Source organism: Haliotis cracherodii, unplaced genomic scaffold (genome assembly GCF_022045235.1).
Source record: "Haliotis cracherodii isolate W230 unplaced genomic scaffold, xgHalCrac1.p SCAF_15, whole genome shotgun sequence".
Taxonomy (NCBI): Eukaryota; Metazoa; Mollusca; class Gastropoda; order Lepetellida; family Haliotidae; genus Haliotis; species Haliotis cracherodii.
In genome coordinates, this window is record NW_027266270.1 from 19,545,192 (window position 1) to 19,570,120 (window position 24,929).

Sequence of the window (24,929 nt, forward strand, 5' to 3'; positions counted from 1 at the left end):
ACTTCTAAATGCCTTTCAAAGATTATTTTAAGGCGGTTGTAAATAATCGTGTTTGGGCCAAACGGATGGTTGATGTTATGAGCACTCTCCCATGACGTCGGGCTACAATGATAGGTCACAGAGTCTGACCACCCAATCCTCACTTTAGTCGACTTATTCTACGTGTTTGACATACTGGTGACTAGTTCGGAATCTCCAAAAGTTTAGGTCTTGTCGCCTCGGATTTTGAGGGAATTCTTGGTCAATAATCTCCATCTTGTCTTAGCACACCGCAAAGAGATCGGCACGCCATGATGGAGACGTCAAAGGTTTGATAGTAATTCAGTGAGGTCATTCTGGGTACGGGGTCATATTAGACTGGGACTCTGTCTATCAGGAATGAATGTGTAGACTGTAGCGGCGCAATCGCGGCTTCGTAATCCAATAACGATACCAATTTATAACTAGATGACCGGGTGCCCCTTAACCTCAAGGGGTTCCTATCAACAGCCGACTGATGCTAACTGCAAGATATAGACTGCGTGATGGTATGGATTAATTGATACAGAGATAACTGGTTTAACATGTGAAGGAGTGGGAGGGGGATGCCTACCGAACTCGATTTTACCGAAAAAATGAATTGGCCTCGACAATTCTTTAAAACAAATATTTATGCTTCAGACTGTTGAAATAGTAGAAATCGCGTGTCACAAAAATTCATTGTTTCAAGGTATTTTTCTTTTTAAAAAATCTTCAGGTTCGTATTTAAAAAATAAATAAATCTGGTTTTGAAGCTGTAGCCGAAAAAATTATCTCGATACAAAACCCCAGCCCAAAATGGTTTGTCCCCTATATATATTTCGTGACATACGCGAGACAGTGAGTGAGTTGGATTTTAACGCCGCTTTAAGAGTATTCCAGTGATATCACGGCGTTTCAGATTATATGATATCATTATGGGGTGGGAGACAGCGAGTGAGCTGGATTTAAACACCGCTTTAACAGTATTCCAGTGATATCACGGCGTTTCAGATTATATGATATCACGATGGGGTGACAGACAGTGAATGAGTTGGATTTTTAACACCGCTATAACAGTATTCCAGTGATATCACGGCGTTTCAGATAATATGATAACACGATGGGGTGAGAGACAGTGAGTGAGTTGGATTTTAACGCCGCTTTAACAGTATTCCAGTGATATCACGGCATGTCAGATTATATGATATCACGATGGGGTGAGGGACAGTGAGTGAGTTGGATTTTAACGCCGCTTTAACAGTATTCCAGTGATATCACGGCATGTCAGATTATATGATATCACGATGGGGTGAGGGACAGTGAGTGAGTTGGATTTTAACGCCGCTTTAACAGTATTCCAGTGATATCACGACGTGTCAGATTATATGATATCACGATGGGGTGAGAGAGGTAATATTGGAGAAATTAAAGTGAGCAGGGATGTGGAGAAACGGAGAAACAGAAGAGGGGGAGAGTATGAGATGGAGTAAGAGGAAGCAGGCAAATATAGTATTTTAGGGTTAAATAATTAGATGGAAGATGGATGAACTGTCAGATAGATCCACTTGACGGATACATGCATCCCCTTCACATGCTCATACCACAATTACAGAGGGTGATGATGAGAATCTCAGTGATGGTAAGGAGCTTCCACCAAATACCATATACTCGGCTGGGGGTCCAGGGAATGCGGTGTATAATGTCGCTGCCAGACCAGGTACACCGTGATACCATCGTGCCTGGCAGGGGGTGGGTAATCTCGGCGTCCCTTCCTCCGCAGTTGCCGAGGTTATTGTATGTAAGGTTTTGTTATGTTTAGCTCCCAGGGTGGGAAAACGGGAGCGGTAATACACAAACTGTTTGTTTTGTACAAAAAATTGCTGACGTCCAAAATATAATCTCCTGATCTGCACTCATTATCGTACACGGCCAACGTCTCCCTGGACTATCTGTTTTCTCATCTCCGGCCACAGCTGTAGCTTCATCTCCTCCCTCCCGCGCACCTGCTGTAAGCCCCTGACACCGGGAAGCACCCACTGCCTCTCAACTTGGAAAACACATGTTACCCCAACCCCTGTCCGCTTCATAACATTGACTGCTGAAACACACGTTGATACTTCCGCGCTCATCTCCGCATCATAACATTGACTGCTGGAGCATATGTGTGTATTCCTCAGTGCTCATCTCCGCATCATAAAATTGACTGCTAGAGCACATGTGTGTATTCCTCGGTGCTCATCTCCGCATCATAACATTTCTACTAGAGCACATGTGTGTATTCCTCGGTGCTCATCTCCGCATCATAACATTTCTACAAGAGCACATGTGTGTATTCCTCGGTGCTCATCTCCGCATCATAACATTTCTACAAGAGCACATGTGTGTATTCCTCGGTGCTCATCTCCGCATCATAACATTGACTGCTGGAGCATATGTGTGTATTCCTCAGTGCTCATCTCCGCATCATAAAATTGACTGCTAGAGCACATGTGTGTATTCCTCGGTGCTCATCTCCGCATCATAACATTTCTACTAGAGCACATGTGTGTATTCCTCGGTGCTCATCTCCGCATCATTAAATTTCTACAAGATCACATGTGTGTATTCCTCGGTGCTCATCTCCGCATCATAACATTTCTACTGGAGCACATGTGTGTATTCCTCGGTGCTCATCTCCGCATCATAACATTTCTACTAGAGCACATGTGTGTATTCCTCGGTGCTCATCTCCGCATCATAACATTTCTACAAGAGCACATGTGTGTATTCGTCGTTGCTCATCTCCGCATCATAACATTTCTACAAGAGCACATGTGTGTATTCGTCGTTGCTCATCTCCGCATCATAACATTTCTACTGGAGCACATGTGTGTATTCGTCGTTGCTCATCTCCGCATTATAACATTTCTACAAGAGCACATGTGTGTATTCGTCGTTGCTCATCTCCGCATCATAACATTTCTACAAGATCACATGTGTGTATTCGTCGTTGCTCATCTGCGTATCATAACATTTCTACAAGAGCGCATGTGTGTATTCCTCGGTACTCATCTCCGCATCATAACATTGACTGGTGCAGTACACGTTGATTCATTCGCGGTGTGTGTATTCCTCCACGCTCAAGTCAACATCATCGTGACATAGTGTTCTGCAGCACACACACACACACACACACACACACACACACACACACACACACACACACACACACACACACACACACACACACACACACACACACACACACACTCACATATATATATATATATATATATATATATATATATATATATATATATATATCTTATCTATCGTTCCATCCTTCCATCCATCCATCCATCCATCCATCCACAGTCGGGTTTTATGTATTCTTCCACGCTCCTGTCCGCATCAATGACTGCTGCAACATACATGCATATTGAAAATATATAGAAAAATGTATAAGATATAAAGTCTACAAAGAATTGTATTGATACTCTAACATGATCAATTTAAGTCGTCCTGTTAGTACGTGACGTCATACCACTGTAAATACTAATGGAGGTTGGTAAATGCACTATTAATATCAACGCACAAGCACAAGCGTGCATTCTCACACATATCAATACAGTAAATCCCTCGGCACGACCTTGACACTTGCATCATTGGAAGTCAGATGTTTGTCCTTGTGTAAAATGAGAGTCATATTTTATGGAGTATTTGGCTCCTGATGCCAGAATCCCAGCAGCTCTTCATCAATAGTTTTTCTCCTGTGTTTTTATTCCCCATCCAGAACGTGTATATTCGCCGCAACTCTCCACCGGTGTCTACTGAGGCGTCCACGCTGTAAGCACAGCAATAGTCTCGGAGGCCATCAATTATTCAGCGTTGCATCCTTTCAGTTCTGTTTTAATTGTCCTTACCGAATAGTATCAATTATGCAATAATTCCTTCACTGTTTACACTTACATGCTTCTATTGTCGACGTGGCGAATAGCTTGTGTTCGATCGGGATCTTTAAGTGACATTTTATGGAAGAGTGATCTTGATGTTCACACGTCTTCGTATACCCCTTTCAATGTCATTATTGCAATGTGACGACAGACCTGTTCTGGAAAATAGAAATTGCTTTCAGTTTCTTCATCTGCTTGTACATTACTCCCATCTTTAACTCAAATCAGTTGCCGTAATCTATGTTTGGATACAGGGATGATTAAATTGTATGTTTTCTGTTCTCTCTCAAAAGTGAGTTGATGGATTATCCATGATAAGACACGGCTGGATTCTTTAGTTGATGCGTTTTGTTCTAGTATGCGTTGTTTTTCACACCCATCTTTGTGTGCCACGTTCACAAGCTAAAATACCACAGTAAACGATTTGCGATCTAACTTCGGCACGAAAGACTCTGCGTTGTGGTGAGAGGGAGAATGAATGGTGTTTGGCGTCTTGAGTTATATATTTGGAGACGTGGTGATGCGTGGCTGACCTTTCACTGAAGTGTCAAAATCAAGAATGACCCAATACCCACGTGTACCCATATGTGGAGAGGTTGGGGTGAGATGGAATATGGCGTGGGATGGTGTCCTGGTCTATATATGTGAAGAGGTTGGGGTGAGATGGAATATGGCGTGGGATGGTGTCCTGGTCTATATATGTGAAGAGGCTTGAGTGAGGTGGTCGGTGGCGTGGGAGGGTGTCCTGGTCTATATATGTGAAGAGGTTGGGGTGAGATGGACGGTGGCGTGGGAGGGTGTCCTGGTCTATATATGTGAAGAGCTTGGGGTGAGATGGAAGGTTGCGTGGGATGGTGTCCTGGTCTATATATGTGAAGAGGCTTGGGTGAGGTGGACGGTGGCGTGGGAGGGTGTTCTGGTCTATATATGTGAAGAGGCTGGGGTGAGATGGAAGGTGGCGTGGGAGGGTGTTCTGGTCTATATATGTGAAGAGGCTTGGGTGAGGTGGACGGTGGCGTGGGAGGGTGTCCTGGTCTATATATGTGAAGAGGCTGGGGTGAGGTGGACGGTGGCGTGGGAGGGTGTTCTGGTCTATATATGTGAAGAGGCTTGGGTGAGGTGGACGGTGGCGTGGGAGGGTGTCCTGGTCTATATATGTGAAGAGGTTGGGGTGAGATGGACGGTGGCGTGGGAGGGTGTCCTTGGTTATGTATGTGAAGAGGTTGGGGTGAGATGGACGGTGGCGTGGGAGGGTGTCCTGGTCTATATATGTGAAGAGGCTTGGGTGAGGTGGACGGTGGCGTGGGAGGGTGTCCTGGTCTATATATGTGAAGAGGCTTGGGTGAGGTGGACGGTGGCGTGGGAGGGTGTCCTGGTCTATATATGTGAAGAGGATGGGGTGAGGTGGACGGTGGCGTGGGAGGGTGTCCTGGTCTATATATGTGAAGAGGCTTGGGTGAGGTGGACGGTGGCGTGGGAGGGTGTCCTGGTCTATATATGTGAAGAGGTTGGGGTGAGATGGACGGTGGCGTGGGAGGGTGTCCTTGGTTATGTATGTGAAGAGGTTGGGGTGAGATGGACGGTGGCGTGGGAGGGTGTCCTGGTCTATATATGTGAAGAGGTTGGGGTGAGATGGACGGTGGCGTGGGAGGGTGTCCTTGGTTATGTATGTGAAGAGGTTGGGGTGAGATGGACGGTGGCGTGGGAGGGTGTCCTGGTCTATATATGTGAAGAGGCTGGGGTGAGATGGAAGGTGGCGTGGGAGGGTGTCCTGGTCTATATATGTGAAGAGGCTGGGGTGAGATGGAAGGTGGCGTGGGATGGTGTCCTGGGCTATGTATGTGGAGGTGTAGGGTGAGATGGAAGGTTGCGTGGGATGGTGTCCTGGTCTATGTATGTGAAGAGGCTAGGGTGAGATGGAAGGTTGCGTAGGAGGTTGTCCTGGGCTTTATATGTGGAGAGGTTGGGGTGAGATGGAAGGTTGCGTGGGTGGGTGTCCTGGTCTATATATGTGAAGAGGCTGGGGTGAGATGGAAGGTTGCGTGGGATGGTGTCTTTGATTATATATGTGAAGAGGTTGGGGTGAGATGGAAGGTTGCGTGCGATGGTGTCCTTGTCTATATATGTGGAGAGGTTGGGGTGAGATGGAAGGTGGCGTCGGAGGGTGTCCTGTGCTTTATATGTGGAGAGGTGGCAATGAGAGGGAGAGCTTGAGAGAGTCTCCATGAAACACATACGTTAGTCTGAGAAGGCATTGATTTGTAGTCCACTATGCACCAATGCTGACATGCTGCACTTGCATGATATAAGAACATATTTTTTCCAAAATGCCAAGGAACAACGCGACTGGGACTAAGTGCGACAGAGAGAACCAGTCGGCAGAACATCTCGGAAAGCCTCGGTATTGCGGCACACATAGGGCACTCGCTCCCCTCATCTCATTAATCTGGCAATATCTAACAACCGACACAAATGCTTAATCAGTTACGCACAAACATGGGTTAGCCTCGCGTAATTTCCTTCGTTGCTTAGCAACCGGTCTAGGATCGACGCTAGGAAGAGAACGCTCGTCCGGAATAGGATTCCAAGATAGTTTGGTGAAATACGACAAGATTTAACTGATTATCATTGGCCGTTTAGGGTTCAACGTATCAACGCTTGTATTATCGACGAAATATGCTTGGAGACAACGTTAAATATAACGGGGCGAGAATTGTCTTAAGAGCACATCAGGGGATAAAAGAATTATTGCGTGAGAAATATCAAAGGGGAATGATGCGCATGTCTACTGGAGGGTATTGCTTCCAGCGGGACACAGTTGAAGTACAGGAATGAACGACAACATCTCCAATGATCAGATATTGAATTTTGAATTATAGGCCCGCAGTGAGCTAGCTCAAAAGGACGCGTAAATAACAGTTACTGTTTATATTTTTCAGCATGATTCATAATTCGTTTTAATATAGTTTTTGAACATGTTCAATATGGTGTGGCAGTCATATCCACCGAGAATGCCGTAATGGTAGTAAAGAATAGTAAAGAATAGTAAAGAATTGTAAAAACGATGATTAAAAATGATTGATCTCAGGTCCACTAGCTGCGAGTCCAACCATCTATAAACATTTATTGTCCCTTTTCCGTATTAGGTTTTCGCAAAGGATTTACATTTTACTAGGATTGCAATAAACATTAATTTGACTGGTTACTCTTTCGCGAGCGCCAGGAAGTTCTACCACACAGCCATTACTAGACAGCTGCCCAGTATATGTCTCTGGGTCATACAGTTCATGATTCATAAATTGATTTTGTTGAAAATGTTCGTTTTATCTTTTAACGCGCATCTTGTATAGCAAGTCTGTGAAAATAAATATACGCCTCCGTTTAACTTGTCAGGTTTTTTTTGAACGTTCAGAGAAAACAGGATTCGAAGGCAGCGGTTCAGCGCTAATTTCACTCATGAAAACTCACCACCTCTTCTGCGTGAGATACTGCACAGGATTCTTAAGGTATTAGTAAGCGATGTGGAGATTACTCATAGTCCGGGAAAGGCACAGAGGACCTCTGAGAGAGAGGTAAATAGACCCCGGCTTGCCCGATAATGAAACGCACCAGTAACACAGCGCTGTGTGCACGTCGTTGATGGTGGCGGTGATGTTGATGTTGAGTGAGGCAACATCGGCGAAAGGGGAGTGGGTGTAGTCGAGGGTGTGGAGGAGAAGGGTGAGTGTATGTGAATGGGTTGGGTATGATGAGCGTTGTTGAGATACATTTTATGAGAGGCTGTGTTGTACAGTGGTCGAGATTTGACAATGGGATATACAGAACTTCAACAGGAGGATCCCGAGACGCAGGCAACACAAGGTAGGAGGTGCTACCAGAGGCGCCGACACTTGGGAAGTGTGTGTTGTGTCGGGGGTCTGAGCGGAGGGGTGAGAGTGGGGTCAGATACATGAATAGGGAGTGTGTCAGGCGGTCCTCAGTAGATTGTGTGTCAGGTGTTCCTGAGAAGGGTGTGTGTCAGGTGGTCGTGAGTACATTATATGTCAGGTGGCCCTGAGTAGATTGTGTGTCAGCTGTTCCTGAGTAAATTGTGTGTCAGGTGGCCATAAATAGATCATATGTCAGGCGGTCCTCAGAAGGTTGTGTGTCAGGTGGTCCTGAGTAGATTGTGTGTCAGGTGGCCGTGAGTAGATTGTGTGTCAAGTGTTCCTGAGTAGATTGTGTGTCAGGCGGTCCTCAGTAGGTTGTGTGTCAGGTGTTCCTGAGTAGATGGTGTGTCAGGTGTTCCTGAGTAGATTGTGTGTCAGGTGGCCATGAATAGATTATATGTCAGGTGTTCCTGAGTAGATTATATGTCAGGTGGCCGTCAGTAGATTGTGTGTCAAGTGTTCCTGAGTAGATTGTGTGTCAGGTGTTCCTGAGTAGATTGTGTGTCAAGTGGCCGTGAGTAGATTGTATGTCAGGTGACCGTGAGTATATTGTGTACCAGGTGGTCGTGAGTAGATTGTATGTCAGGCGGTCGTTAGTAGATTGAGTGTCAGGTGTTCCTGAGTAGGTTGTGTGTCAGGTGTTCCTGATCAGATTGTGTGTCAGGTGTCCATGAATAGATTATATGTCAGGTGTTCCTGAGTAGGTTGTGTGTCAGGTGTTCCTGAGTAGATTGTGTGTCAGGTGACCCTGAGTAGGTTGTGTGCCAGGTGTTCCTGAGTAGATTGTGTGTCAGGTTGCCCTCAGTAGGTTGTGTGTCAGGTATTCCTGAGTATATTGTGTGTCAAGTGTCCATGAATAGATTATATGTCAGGTGTTCCTGAGTAGGTTGTGTGTCAGGTGACCCTGAATAGATTATATGTCAGTTGGCCCTGAGTAGATTGTGTGTCAGATGTTCCTGAGTAGGTTGTGTGTCAGGTGGTCGTGAGTAGACTATATGTCAGGTGGCCGTGAGTAGATTGTGTGTGTGGTGTTCCTGAGTAGATTGTGTGTCAGGTGACCGTGAGTAGATTGTGTGTCAGGTGACCGTGAGTAGATTGTGTGTCAGGTGACCGTGAGTAGATCGTGTGTCAGGTGACCGTGAGTAGATTGTGTGTCAGGTGACCGTGAGTAGATTGTGTGTCAGGTGACCGTGAGTAGATTGTGTGTCAGGTGGTGTACGTAGGTTGTGTGTCAGGTGGTGTACGTAGGTTGTGTGTCAGGATGTTTAGGGAGGTTGTGTTTCAGGTGGTGTAGGGAGGTTGTGTGGGGAGGTTGTGTTTCAGGTGGTGTAGGGAGGTTGTATGTAGTGTGGTGTAGAGAGGTTGTGTGTGAAGTGGTGTGGGAAGGTTGTGTGTGAATTTGTGTAGGGAGGTTGTGTGTGAGGTGGTGTAGAGAGGTTGTGTGTAATTTTGTGTAGGGAGGTTGTATGTAATGTGGTGTAGAGAGGTTGTGTGTGAAGTGGTGTAGGGAGGTTTCAGTGAGCCAGGTGGTGTAGGACGGTTTAATGTGTCAGGTGGTGTAGGGAGGTTTAGTGTGTCAGGTTGTGTAGGGAGGTTTCAGTGAGCCAGGTGGTGTAGGACGGTTTAATGTGTCAGGTGGTGTAGGGAGGTTTAGTATATCACGTGGTGTAGTGTTTATTATGTCATGTTGGGATGAAGTATGTTATTTTAGGTGATCCCACAAGTAATGCTATGTCATATCCTTCCTCGCATTTCACTGTCAACACACGTGATTGGTTCATACCTTCGATACCCTCCTTACCTAAAAAGACACATGATCTTGGAACATGGGTATCACTCAGCAACACACTTCCTGCTAACGTCCTGAGCATAACCAGCACGAGACATTATAAATACCTTGGCAAATATTTGCAGTACATAAAAACGAATATCAAATATCTGCAAAGGTTTCTCAAATACTAAACTATTCATGACATTCACACAATTATTACAGCGTCAGTGAATTCAATATTACAATAGTACTCAACAATTGATTATGTGAAAAATAGCCCGCTGTGTATCGACATTAAGGAATAAAAATGACAGAGAAAGGCTTTATCGATTTACTGAAACAAAATTAACTGAAGACAATGGATTTTGAATAAAGGGACTTTTCTTTTAGAAACCAGCAGCTTGAGAAACTGTAAAAGTCGATAATTTACGGTACATGTGTAGTGTTGAAGGGCCTATACCCTATAATGATGTTAGCTGTATTACAATTATTAAGTTAAAATCCAATTTACCAGAAGTCATACATGTTAATTAGATTTTCAGTTACTCAAGGCCACGCACCCTTCTGTTAACTGTTTCGTAGAATATCTTTACTGAACAGTTAACAATCTGTGTTGTAAAATGCAAAACTGTGTTTCAAGTACAGTGTATCTGGAAATATGCAGGATAAAAATGGTTTTCGAGACAAAAGCGTTTTGGCATAGATGGACTGAATCCATGTTTGCGGCTCGGTTTTGATTAAAGTTTTAAAACAAGTTCGTTTCTTTGTCAAATTTAATTAACTCACTTTTGTGCCCGTAATACTTATGTTACCCATTTGTTCAAAATGAAATATAATGCCATGTATTGTACGTGAAACCGTCATGGTCAAATCTATATTGCGGTGAACTGAGACAAAACGTTGCGGTAGACCGTACATGTAGGACTCGTAGAATATGGAATGTGACACATCGTGATAAAATAAGATGTTTGTATGAATAATCACAACACCATACTGAAATATGATATTGTAGTGACTTATCGCAACATCAAAGTTACATTAAGACTGTGCTTAATTGTGACAACACCATAGTTAAATGGAATACTGTGGTGATTTATCGCAACATCAAAGTTACATTAAGACGGTGCTTAATTGTGATACCACCAAAGATACGTATAATACTGTGGTGACTTATCACATCATCACCGTTACATTACGACTGTGCTTAATTGTGACAACACCATAGTTAAATGGAATACTGTGGTGACGTTATATTTTGACTGTGCTTAATTGTAATGACACCAAAGATACGTCGAGTGCTGTTGTGACTTATCGCATCATCAGCGTTGCATTAAGACTGTGCTCAATTGTAATAACACCAAAGATACGTGTAATTCTGTAGCTAGAGGCTTATCGTTATAGAACAGTAACATTAAGCCTGCGGTGGAATGAGATAACACCACATGCACATTACGACTGTGGAGGACTGTGATAACTACACAGGTACATTACGACAGTGGTGGACTTTGATAACACCAAGGCACATTACTACTGTGGTAGACTGTGATAACACCACAGGCACATAACGATTTTGGAGGACTGTGATAACACCACAGGCACATTACTACTGTGGAGGACTGTGATAACACCACAGGCACATAACGATTTTGGAGGACTGTGATAACACCACAGGCACCTTACTACTGTCGTGGACTGTGATAACACCACAGGCACATTACTACTGTGGAGGACTGTGATAACACCACAGGCACATAACGACTGTGGAGGACTGTGATAACACCACAGGCATATAACGATTTTGGAGGACTGTGATAACACCACAGGCACATTACTACTGTGGTGGACTGTGATAACACCACAGGCACATAACGATTTTGGAGGACTGTGATAACACCACAGGCACGTTACTATTGTGGAGGACTGTGATAACACAACAGGCACATAACGATTTTGGAGGACTGTGATAACACCACAGGCACATTACGACTGTGGAGGACTGTGATAACACCACAGGCACATAACGGTTTTGGAGGACTGTGATAACACCACAGGCACATAACGATTTTGGAGGACTGTGATAACACCACAGGCACATTACGACTGTGGAGGACTGTGATAACAACACAGGCACATTACGACTGTGGAGGACTGTGATAAAACCACAGGCACATTACGACTGTGGAGGACTATGATAACACCACAGGCACATTACGACTGTGGAGGACTGTGATAACACCACAGGCACATTTAGATTACGGTGGACTACACAAAGACTGCAGTGAATGTTGATAACATCAGTTACGTTAAGATTGCGGTTAATTGTGACAAAACCACAGTGACATAGTATTAAGACTGCCGTTCACGGTGACAACGCCGCATTTCCATTCAGCCTGCGATATATGATTACTGCGGTTAAATGTTATACACTGGGATAACATGCTGGTCTTCTTGACATTGTGGACTTCTGTGGGGGGTTATCACAACGTCACAGTTACATGTAATACTGTGCAAATTATGTCAACACTACGGCCAAATGTAATACTGCTCTTAATTAAATAAACCCAACACCTTCGGTTGTTTATGTAAGACGTTTGTGAATTATGTCAACATGGTCGTACAATGCCTCAGATAAAATATAATATTAGAATTAATTCAGCCCCCCCCCCCCCCCCCCCCCCAAAAAAAAAAAAAAAAAAAAAGAAAAAAAAAGAAAAAAAAAAGAAAGAAAAAAGAAAAAAAAGAAGAAAAAGAAAAACACACAGAAGAGTAATGGTTTAATTTATGCATATGTGCGTGCGTCTAGGGGTTATTCATACGTGTGTCAACGATTGTGTCATCATACCTACATCACAAGATAATCTTAGTCAGCAATGATCTCGGTGAGTCAATAGTACTGTCAGCATAGCGATACACAGTAGGGACATTAAAAACGTACTTAAATATTTATTCATTAATTAATGAGTTTTAATTTCGACGTTTCATTTGCTGATAATTTTAGACGACATGTATCAGACATACCAGACTGTGGATATAACTTTGAAGATGCAATTCACTTTATCGTTATCTGTCAAAAATACAATATCAGAAACACTATGTATTTTTACACACATGGGTATAATTTAAAAACAATATTACATGGCAATAGTTTAGTCAGCAGTTCTACAAACATGGATATTCGTCAATCACTTAATGACTTAATTATCAAAAGCAAAATATTTGAGTAGCTTTAGTTTTGTGCATATAGCAATGGAAAACTGCATTTTTTTATTTCACAGACACCATTGACATCACTGACTTTCATATATTTATGTTTAGCACTTTCTTGTACAGTGTAAATACCCAGCTGTTGTTTAGTTATTACATGGAGATATATTTACATAAACAAGTTTGAATTGTTTACCGATCAAGATTTCTTTTGAAATAAAAATGTGTTTTAACCATACATCTTAGTCAGCAATGATCTCAGTGAATCACTAGTCCTGTCAGCATAGCGATACACAGGGGGGACATTAAAAACGTACATAAATATTAATTTATTAATTAGTCTCCTGAGTTTTAATTGAAGAATTTCATTTGCTTTGCTGGCTAACTGTTCTCGGCACAGACCGTCAAGGAGCACCTGTTCTCTGTCAACGCCTATTGTTATTACTAGCACTGATAATTTACGATCGATGAACCAGCCGCTCTCCCACACCGTCCCATAATGCCTTTCCATAAACATGACCTACAAGTGATATCGCGACGGAGTAGCGGTGGTGTCGGTCGACTCGGGGGTGATGTGACGGAAAACATATGTAGCACACGTTGACTGAAGAACCATCTGAATGTGGGGCACCCACACATATGTCCCAAGAAAGAGGTGAGTTCGCTTCCCTCGTACTGTAAACGGCTTCTGCTGTAGACCGAATTATCTAGTATTAGCATACAGTCTAGGCAGGTCTCGCGCTGAGGCTGGTGTGTGAGAGAGAACACATTCTTTCCACTGAATGGGAAGCGGTGCGTGTGTGGATGCTAAGAGTATTGATCTGGGCCGGCACATACGACATGAGGTTTGATATTCATTTCATTGATGCTTGACTTTTATTGCACCAGCGGGACCAACGTGGTTCTTCTGGAAGCTGAGGAGGTGTTAGTACCGATTCCAATGTCATCCATTTCTTGATCTCCGTTGAACTTTGACATCCCGGTAATTAGCAAATGCTTTGCGACTTATTGTTGAACATGTATATGTAGGTCTGTGTCTCCACTTCGCTCCCCTGTGGATAGGAACTGTGGGTTAAGTCTGGTACTGCTCAGCTTTGTCATGCTTTCTCTGCACACCCTCGCTCATTGTAATGATAGCAAATCTAATATAGATTGGCACCGATTTGGCACAGTGAGTATTTGTTAGACTACGAGTTACGCCCCTTGTGTACCGAATCTGTCAGCAATTCTCCAAGGATTACTGAAGATTCGTTAATGATGCAGCGCGTGTTCATGTAATCGCTTCACGGCTATGAGAAGAACCCGGAAATGATTCAGTACCTAGCCAAGCAGAAAACAGCATCTATGACTCAGGGTTTGGTTTCTGTATTTTCTTTGTAATTGATATGAGCATCCTTAAGCATAGCGCCTCATCGGCATGTGGTGTCAATCGGTTTCTATAGTAACTGTGGTTTCGTGGATTTGCCATGAAATATAGATGAGGATAAGTTTACCAAGAACTGATTGAATTTTCACAACCGCGGACGTGTGAATATATTGCACAGTGTATTTTGCTCCATCTAGTTCCAGATATCACTGCTTCTCTACCATGATGTAGGGTAGGGTGGTGCATTTCTCGTTTAGGGCGACGCTTCCCTGCATTGGGGCCCCGAATGAGATTATTGATGGAGGACGTTGGGTCAGCGATAAGATGAACTCAAGATATGACGTTTCATGAATAAATCATGAATATTACGGTTGTAACCATTTTAGTTGTAACTGGCTGACGGTTCCGCGTGAAGTTCTATAGTATCCATTGTAACCATTTGCGCTCGTGTTTCCAAGCTACTGCAGCAGCTGCCAGCACATCTACATCCCGATGATCAGCTGTTGAGGTGTTATTAATTCAATTATCCTCCGCTAATGCAATTACTAAAGCTCTTTATTGAGGTTCAGTCATGGTTTCTCGACGATTGCTGTTTGGGAATCCTTATACAACGACTCTCGCCTGTTACATCCATGGAAGTGTTATGACTGACAGTATCGGGTCATGACCTCACGAGTAGAGTTCAAAACATACCAATCCTATACCGATTCCATATATCTTCATAGCTTGTTTCCTTTGATATATTTCGTATCTTGATATTTTGTATACTTTCATACATTTTGCATATGTCTTGTTTGATATACTTCGTATTGTGATACATTGTTCATCAGTATATATTGATTATCGGGATATGTATTATTTTTCTTGCCATTTATATATTATATATCGTGAATTTATATATTATATATCGTGAATTTAAATATTGTACATCGTAATGTATTGCTTATCTGTATGATAGTTTGTTTATCATGATATGGAGAATTGTTTTGAAAATAGTCTTTGTATATTGTTTATCGGGATTTGTTGTTCACAAGGATATATTGTTCATTAGGATATATTGTTTATCGGGACCAACTGTTTACCAGGATATTTTGTTCTTCAAGATATATTGTTCATCATGATATCTTGTTTATCAGGACATATTGTTTACCAGGATACATTGTTCTTCAGGATATATTATTTATAAGGATATATTGTTTATCAGGATATTGTTTATCGATATGTAATGTTCATCAGGGTATATTGTTTATCAGGATATGTTGTTCATTAGGATATATTGTTCATCAGGACAAATTATTCATCGGCATGTATAGTTCATCAGGATATATTGTTTATATTGTGCACGATCAGCTGATTGTGAGTTCGAATCCCATATTCGTTACCATTATGACCCGATGCCTGTGAACTCCAGGCCGTGTCGCTGGTCTCATTCAAATGTTCGATAGGACTAGATTGTTTTTCTCAGAACAAACTAAAAGTATGAAACGTTAGGACAATGATTAGCACCATACCAGAAACAAACATCTCAACCTTTCTGGGGGCATTGAAAAATGAGAAAATTGCCACAGCCTTCTGATATCCCCAGATAAACATTATTAACTAAAAACACAACGTACAGAACATTTGCATCCGGATAACTTCCGGATACCTTACGCACATCCTCTGGATCTCTTAAGCAAATTCCAAACTCCAAATTTCTTGGGATTTCTCGGATGTTTTCTTAGTAATTGAACAAAATACACGACCAAACATTTGGACATTTTTAAAAGTTATCCTATATCACTTTTTGAAATGGCCTCCACATCATAGTACCCGTCATTATATATATATCACTGAACATCGTTAAACTTCAAATCACTCATGCTGTCTAATTATAAGTGCTTCCACGATCCCTTTCAAAGCGAGGATGCTCTTTCTAGAGAAGTGTACTTTTCAAGACAGCTGCCTCCCGGAATGTCGATAATTGTATTAACGGAGTTTGGGTTAGAATAATCCGTACTTAGAGAAAATACCAAAAAAAGATGGCATGAAAAAGAGTTGTAATCAATAATGTGCCTCAACTTTTGAAAACGAAATAGTTTTAGAGATAAAAGAGAAGGCTATGCTTTCTACGATGTACGAAGGGTGTTTGTGAACTAAAGTAGTATCAGTGGATAGGGCCATAGTAGGCACATGGTGTTTACACAGTGTAGGCATGTTTTGTTGGAACCATTTGGTAACATGGGACAGAGCCATAGTAGGCACATGGTGTTTACGCAGTGTAGACATGTTATGTGTGAACTGTAGTATTATCAGTGGATAGAGGCATAGTAGGCACATGGTGTTTACACAGTGTAGACATGTTATGTGTGAACTGTAGTAGTATCAGTGGATAGAGCCATAGTAGGCACATGGTGTCTACACAGTGTAGACATGTTATGTGTGAACTATAGTAGTATCAGTGGATAGAGGCATAGTAGGCACATGGTGTTTACACAGTGTGGACATGTTATTTGTGAACTGTAGTAGTATAAGTTTATAGAGGCGTAGTAGGCACATGGTGTTTACACAGTGTAGGTATGGTCTGTGTGAACTGTAGTAGTATCAGTGGATAGAGGCATAGTAGGCACATGGTGTTTACACTGTGTAGGTATGGTCTGTGTGAACTATAGTAGTATCAGTGGATAGAGCCATAGTAGGCACATGGTGTTTACACAGGGTAGACATGTTATGTGTGAACTATAGTTGTGTCAGTGGATAGCGCCATAGTAGGCACATGGTGTTTACACAGTGTAGGCATGTTATGTGTGAACTATAGTAGTATCAGTGGATAGAGGCATAGTAGGCACATGGTGTTTACACAGTGTAGGCATGTTATGTGTGAACTATAGTAGTATCAATGGATAGAGCCGTAGTAGGCACATGGTGTTTACACAGTGTAGGCATGTTTTGTGTGAACTGTAGTAGTATCAGTGGATAGAGCCGTAGTAGGCACATGGTGTTTACACAGTGTAGGCATGTTATGTGTAAACTATAGTAGCATCAGTGGATAGATGCATAGTAGGCACATGGTGTTTACACAGTGTAGGCATGTTTTGTGTGAACTGTAGTAGTATTAGAAGAGGGAACCACACTAGGCACATGAACATTAAATCCTCAGTATGTTCTAGATACAATAGGCCAATTCCAAACTCTATAGTGTGTACATATACCGTTCTGTTTCACCAGCCATCATCTCGCCAAAAGGCACAGGTTGAATTATTATATTACATGTCACGCGTTCCTAGATATTCATTTAGGATCCCGCTACAATTATACACAAATTGAGTGAGTGAGTGAGTGAGTATGGTTTTACGCCGCTTTTAGCAATATTCCAGCAATATCACGGCGGGGGACACCAACAAATGGCTTCACTAACTGTACCCATGTGGGGAATCGAACCCGGGTCTTCGGCGTGACGACCGAACGCTTTAACCACGAGGCTACCCGTCTGCCCAACAAATTGATGTTAATGTTGAGACAATGGACTGTTATCCTCAAGTTATCCATCTCGGTAGTAGAAGAGTTCCGAATTTCGGTGTAGGACAGCCGCGACTGTCGCATGTCTTTGTTAAAATAGGAGAATGAATTAGTGAGTGAGTTGGGTTTAATATCAGTTTGAACAGTATTCCAGTTATATCGCGGCGTGTCAGCTTAATGTGGGAGGAAAGCCCGACATGATGCAGGTCTCAGACGTTCACCACTTCGGTGAAACCCTCGACCGCGGGTATGGTGCTGACAAACCTTGAAGCACAGAACTCGCCACCGCGGGTTTCTGGCCAGGGGACGCAACTATGCGCAGCGTATGACGACGCCACATACGACTGGGCCACCCATGCCCCTTGCTGGAGTAAGAGTGTTACGGCTGTCGCAAATCTGTGCTAAGATATTATAGTATTAACTATTGTAAGTCTGCGTTAATATTCTAAACTCTATTATGTCTCTGTTAAAATACAGAAGTTACAACTGCCTTGTCAGTGTTAAAGCTGTAATACTAGGAACTCCCTCTGTTGTCTGTGCAAGATGGCTTTCATTGGTGAGGGGAATCTATTCCAATTACACGAGAGTACGTCTCTGTTGACGTTCCATCCCTAGATGATACGATAAGTTGTCATTTGGCTACGTACACAGCCAGGATTGTGAGTGATGTTAGCCTTGCTCCAAGGCTGTACTGAAAGAAAGGTGCTTGAATGTGTTCTAGTACTTTTATCCATATAACAGGCAAGTCTAGATAAGTGGGCGGTAAAAGTCTGAGTCTCTTATAGGGACAACTTGTTCTTATTATTTATATAATCTAGAAATTATGATTAAACTAATGATTATTGACTTATAGACTTGTGCAAGTCTATGTTAGAGCCTGTGCATTCAGTTCCCCCACTCTTGTATACCACGGCAGTAAGGGAATAACATATGACAGACATGCGCAAAAGAGCCCTTGCTTAGCGTAACAACGAAAGCAGGGCACTAAGTGTCTCGGAAAAGGTACATACCGGCACAACAATGCTATAAAACCTACGTGTTTCTGCTAGCTTTGTGAGAATGTTTGTAAGTGTCTCTCATGTCGTCCACTTACTGTTTTGGGTAAATAAACATACAGGAAGATGGGGGTAATCTGTTTTCAGCAACCGTAAAGGTACTCAAACTAGTACTCCAGGATATATCCCCCAGGTTCTAGGTCATGTAGCATTTCGTTCCTAACAGACCGTGGTAATGTTTGCGTGTGTCTTCTTGTAACTCCAAACCATCAAATGGCAGACACCTTCTTATACCTGAATTGATTGAGACCCGTCTGTCGAGTCAGAGTGTGCATCCGTTGTAGGTCCAGACTATATAATTAGCTCCCAGGGGGAAATGTGTTAACTATCTCTTGAGAGATGGTAACCTTACATTGCCCGACTTAAACGGGTTAACTAGTTTGAGTGTCACGAAATGTATAGTATGGGTAATCGAGGTTAATATACAGTCATATTTTAAGCGGCCATGGTGAGTGTGTCTTTAATATAGAAATGTTCTCAGTTACCAACACGTCCATTGCATGTGTCGTCATTGATGTTAGCTCCAAGAGGAAAAGTTGAGTTTCCGGATTAAAGATTTAGAATTGTAGGTTGACGGTAGACGGTAGGTGGTAGAAGGGTGGGGTTTGGGTGTGGACCGATGCCGGTAGACGGTTGAGGGTTGGCTGTTGACCGATATCAGTTGAAGATTGAGGGTTGATTGTTGACGGTTAACGGTAGAAGATTGAGGGTTGGTTGTTGACGGTTAACGGTAGAAGATTGAGGGTTGGCTGTTGACTGTTCACAGTATAAGATTGAGGGTTGGCTGTTAACTGTTAACGGTAGAAGGTTGTGAGTTGATCGTTGACGGTTAACGGTAGAAGATTGAAGGTTGACTGTTGACCTCAGAAAGATGGGGGATGGCTGTTGACCGTTGACAGAAGAAGATTGAGGGTCGGCTGTTGACCGATGACAGAAGAAGAGGGTTGTCTGTGGACGGTTAACCGTAGAAGGATGGGGTCTGGGTTGGGTCTGGGTTGGGTCGGAGCTGTTGAGTACAATCTCAACATTAGTAAAAGTAGTGCAAAGGTTGTTTTTTCCGAATGTCATTGATTTGCGTTTATATTACTTAGTTTTTCCGGTCCAGATTTCGCTGGACCAGATTTGTTATCTGAAAATGCTTATTGCCACCTGTCGCCCGGACAAGAAAACTGTCCGGTCATAAGCGTCGTTGATAATAGAAAGGGGACCCCAAAGCTCTAGGTTCATCTTAAGTAGTTCTCATATTCTCGAGTGATATTAAGCCAGAATGATGTATTGCTTGCCTCTCGACGTTGGTTCATAATGAACATGAGTAATAACTCAATAATGATTAATTCCTACCGCCAAGAAATATAAGATGACATGCACCAAGATCCAAGTTATGATGGGATAGCTGGATCAAGTCACGTTCTACAGCTTGTCATATCTTGCCATTTTTAATCTGAGGCTAGATTCTGATATTCTAGTCCTTATCTAGGCGCAGATAAGCCGCTCGCGCTGATGGGGTAATAAATAGCTGATATGAAATGGTGCTTTTGAACCAAAGGATTATAAATTTATAATACAGTACCACAGGGGTTGTAAGGCTAGGTGATATAAGATTTAACGTCGCGTTCGAAATTATTGCGCTTACATAGCGATGCGCATGAATGTGTGTACGTGTCTATGTTAATGTGTGCAGCATGTACCAGCTCGGACGAATGACGAGATACCATGCCACGGTTTCAACATGGATACCCAACTCATAAACAAAATTGTGACTCCGAGCCGAGTCCTTGATTTCCCCCTTAACGCTGAACGCAAGGCAGCGTAACAACAAGTACCATCTCATAACGTCCTTTGGCATGATGCGGTCGGGGATCGAACCACCGACCTTACGTTCTCCAGGCAGACGATGTATTCATAAGATCGAGAAGGCGATCTAGAGGTTATAAAAGACCTATTGACTATCATACGTAAATATATATAAACAGTGATACCAGCATGTCCCGTTTCTACTCTTACACTTACAGATGTGACGTTGACATTTGCACGGCTAGAAAGAGGTATAATATATTCATTAATCATATAAGCCTGATATACAAACAATTGACATTCAATTATCTTATGCCATGCACAACGTGCAGAGTGATTATAACGGTGATTGTCCGGAACGTACGTTTTCATTACGCGTAATACAATCCAAGCATCTGATTGGCCAGTCGCCGTTTTTTTATGACGTCATCTTTTCGTCACGTTATGACTGGCTCGAGTAACATTTAAGTTACCATACAGAGCCTACTGCGGTCACAAGACAGATGTGATATTGTGACACAAACATAGTTCATAGAACATTATGTCTCTGTACTTGTGAGCACGATCCGTGAAAATCCAAGTCAGAATAGATCTTCAGCAACCCATGCTTGCCGTAAAAGGCGACTATGCTTGTCGTAAGAGGCGACTAATGAGATCGGGTGGTCAGGCTCGCTGATTTGGTTGATGCATGTCATCGTAGCCCAATTGCGTAGATCGATGCTTATTATTTCAATCACTGGATTGTCTGATCCAGACTCGATTATTTACAGACCCCCCTCATATTGCTGAGTACGGCGATAAACAAACAAACAAATAAACAAACACACAATGTGTGCACTGAATGATCCATTGATTACATGTGTAACACGGGTAGTGCCCGAATTCACGAACTTAATGTACATCAGACTAACATATACTCCCTGAAATGAAGTTATCTTATTAAGGAATATATATCCACAAAACAAACAAACCCAAATGGAACCCAGAATAGGGCTTGATTTAGAGTTAAGGCAATCTAGCCTTTCCAAACCATTCAAGACTTGAGTTTGATATATTTTTAAAAAAATTTCTTGGGTCATGGTCACAAGTCAGTTCAGCTCGTATAAGTGAGTGAGTGAGTATGGTTTTACACCGCTTTTAGCAATACTCCAGCAACATAATGGCGGGGGACACCAGAAATGGGCTTCACACATTGTACCCATGTCGGGAATCGAACCTGGGTCTTCGGCGTGGCGAGCGAACGCTTTAACCACTAGGCTACCCGACCGCCCCTCAGCTCGTATGAACCTGAACACCCTGCTTTTGACACATGGAGCCCAAAGTATCCGCAATCACGAATTCAGTGGCACGAGCCAGGGTTTGTTTTCATATCACTAACCTTTGCCAATTAGACTTACACGCTGGAGGTGCAGTGAAGGAAATAGAACACAACGTGGGTTAAACGATTACCTCGTGTACATTGGACTACAAGTCACAATAGACCTCCCGTCGATCGCGACCGGTGCGCGAACATTTCGGCATCGTAAGACGCCTGTTTTACGTCATGGTCGCGATCGTTGCTCAAAAGTGACGTTACCATCCTGACGATTGTCGACTGGTTGTAGAGTGTAGATACACCATTATGATCCTGGTCTGCACTCCAGACTCGGGTTTCTGTAAAGCTCCCGCGACCTGCTGACCGCTTCCCGTGACCGACATATTGCTAAAAACAGCGTACAACATGTAAAACACTCACTCACTGGAGTTTCACTGCCCGTGGTTGACGATGAAATTCGTTAACCTGGCGCTGTTGATATGAATTAAAGTTTAATGTATTAATAAAATTATCCTTCACGATATGAAGATACTAACATTTATACTAATTATATATGGGACACAGGTGTCCAAGTCGTCAAAGGCTTATATCAATGATAAGAACAAGTTGTCCCTATAAGAGACTGGCGTTCTTAGACTTTTATTGTTCAGATATCTAGACTTGCCTATTATAAGAATAGAATTACTGCCCACACATGCACTTATCTTTCAGTGTGGCCTTGGAGCAAGGTTATCTCAAACACCACTCACAATCCAGGCTGTGTACGTAGTCAAATGACACCTTATCGTATCATCTAGGGATGGAACGTCAACAGAGACATACTCTCGTGTAATTGAAATAGCTTCCCCTTTCCAGACGGAGTTCCTCGCATTACAGCTTTAACACTGACAAGACAGTAGCAACCTCTGCATTTTAACATAGACATAAAAGAGTCGGAAAGTTTAGAATATTAAATTAGACTTACGACAGTCATAACTATCTTAGCATAAATATACTGCAGTCGTAACTCTCCCACTAAACAAGTGTCCGGGAAGTCGTCTATAGAGAATAGAGTTACCTTCCCTGGGCACACCAGAACCTATGGACATGGGCTCACCAAAGTGGTAAACGTCTGAGACCTGCATCACTTCGGGCTTTCCTGCCACATTAAGCTGACACGCCGTGATATAACTGGAATAATATTCAAAGGAGCGTCAAATAACTGTAATAGTAGGTTACAGTAGGTCTTATAGACAAGCCATTCTATTAATTCGGCCTTGACATTTGTTCCGTATGATCATACGTGTTGGCAGTAAGTTTCTGTAACTAACAACAGCTGCTAAACGTTAAAGAGTCATGCAGTACAACCATTGCTCAATTCTGCATACAAATATATGTTTACACCTTCCTGTATAGGGGCACGGGTGGACCAGTCGTCTTAAGCGCTGCGATTCGCTGTGCAGAGTTGCGTCCCTTGGGCAAGCCAGAATCCTATGATTGTGGGTTCGAATCCCGGTTCGCCCCGATTATGTTTCTAGGTTTGTTAGCACCATAGCCGTGCTCGTGGGTTTCACCAAAGTGGTAAACGTCTGAGACCTGCATCACTTCAGGCTTTCTTCCCACATTAAGCTGACACGCCGTGATATAACTGGAATAATGTTAAAAGTGCTGTTAAACCCGACTCACTCACACTCACCCACCTTCCTGTATAATGATCACTACATATTGAAAAATTCAAGCATTCGCTATTAAGTCATTTTTTGATATGTGCCAATTCACTTAGTATTGGACAGTACTTTACTTTATCCTTTAGGTTCAACACTGGTGTCCAAACAATTTAAACAAAAATTTGCAAACGTTATCTAAGCGTTACAGCGATGACAACAATCGTTGAAACACTGCAAAATTAAGGTCCAAAACACAACTATGATTTCCGTATCAAATAAATCTCCATCGATTAACCATTCCTTGTTTGTTGCATTTTCAATCTCCATCAATCATTGATGTATACTTTCTTTTGCCCGGTAGTGTATTTCATGACGAAGCCATTGTCCTCACGTCCATATCAATTCAGTCGCATCGGAACATCGCCGGACCCAAACCATTCCCTCAACGATCTAATAAGATTCGATTGTTAGCTTTCAAATTACGTGCCTTCAAAAGTGCTTTATATCTTTAAGAAAACTTCCAGAACCATTCAAGTTCTATGTCTCTTCACTGACGCCACATCATGCGAAGACATATTGATCAATAATGAATACTTAACTTTTGCGCATGTCATTTCTAACAAAGACACTGTCTAAGATAGACGTAAAATGTTTAAATCGATGTTCAAATTATTGACATTCGTGTCAGCAGCTTTTCACGAGAATTAGCTCCTTCGGGGTTTGCGTTTCTTGCAGAGTTAAGATTTCCTTCAGATGCCCTTCAGTTGCGCTAGGAATGTATGATATGCACATTACCATCAGCTACATCTGTAGGTATGGATCTGAAAAGAGATTGCTAAATAATGAACCATAATGTCTGTTTCTCAGCATGCCTTCCATGAAAACATGATGAACTTGTGCATGGATTTCTACAAAATATATATGCCCGCATTATCAGGGACTTGGCGTTTGTTGAAATGGTAAACCCAAATATTTATTTTTGTTAATTATTGCTTCGAAGGAGAATCTTTTTAGAGCTGTTTATTGAAGGTAATAAGGTTTCGTTAGAGCTATAATTACCGTTGGTGTGATTTACTCGGCGTTCATGGGCTGCAGTATTGCCTTGATTTCTCTTGAGGCCTGATGCGTGTGCAGCATTGAGGTGATGAATACTTTATAGAGTAGCTGGACTTGCGATTACTGTGAACAAATATTGAAATATTCGTGCTTCTTTAGCAGTAAAACATCATCACCAAAACAATCATCACCAACATTACCATGACCATCATCACCATCATCATCATCATCATCGTCATCATCATCATCACCATCATCATCATCATCATCATCATCATCACCATCATCATCTCATCATCATCAGCAGCAGTAGCAGCATCATCATCACCATCACCATCATCTTCAGCATCACCACCACCACCA

The 24,929-nt window shown here is 42.5% G+C and overlaps 1 protein-coding gene across 2 annotated transcripts in view; it reads left to right on the forward strand.

Moving 5' to 3' along the window:
- Positions 1–7,657: 7,657 nt before the first annotated feature.
- LOC139462355 (uncharacterized) overlaps positions 7,658–24,929 on the forward strand; it is a 57,900-nt gene continuing 40,628 nt past the window's right edge. The window contains exon 1 of one of the 2 annotated variants that reach the window (XM_071244012.1): positions 7,658–7,793. In XM_071244012.1, the coding sequence (XP_071100113.1) occupies positions 7,678–7,793 (116 nt within the window). In that variant the 5' untranslated portion in view covers positions 7,658–7,677. Of the gene's footprint in view, positions 7,794–13,349; positions 13,492–24,929 lie in introns of those variants that run through there. The other variant, XM_071244013.1, reaches the window with a different exon arrangement.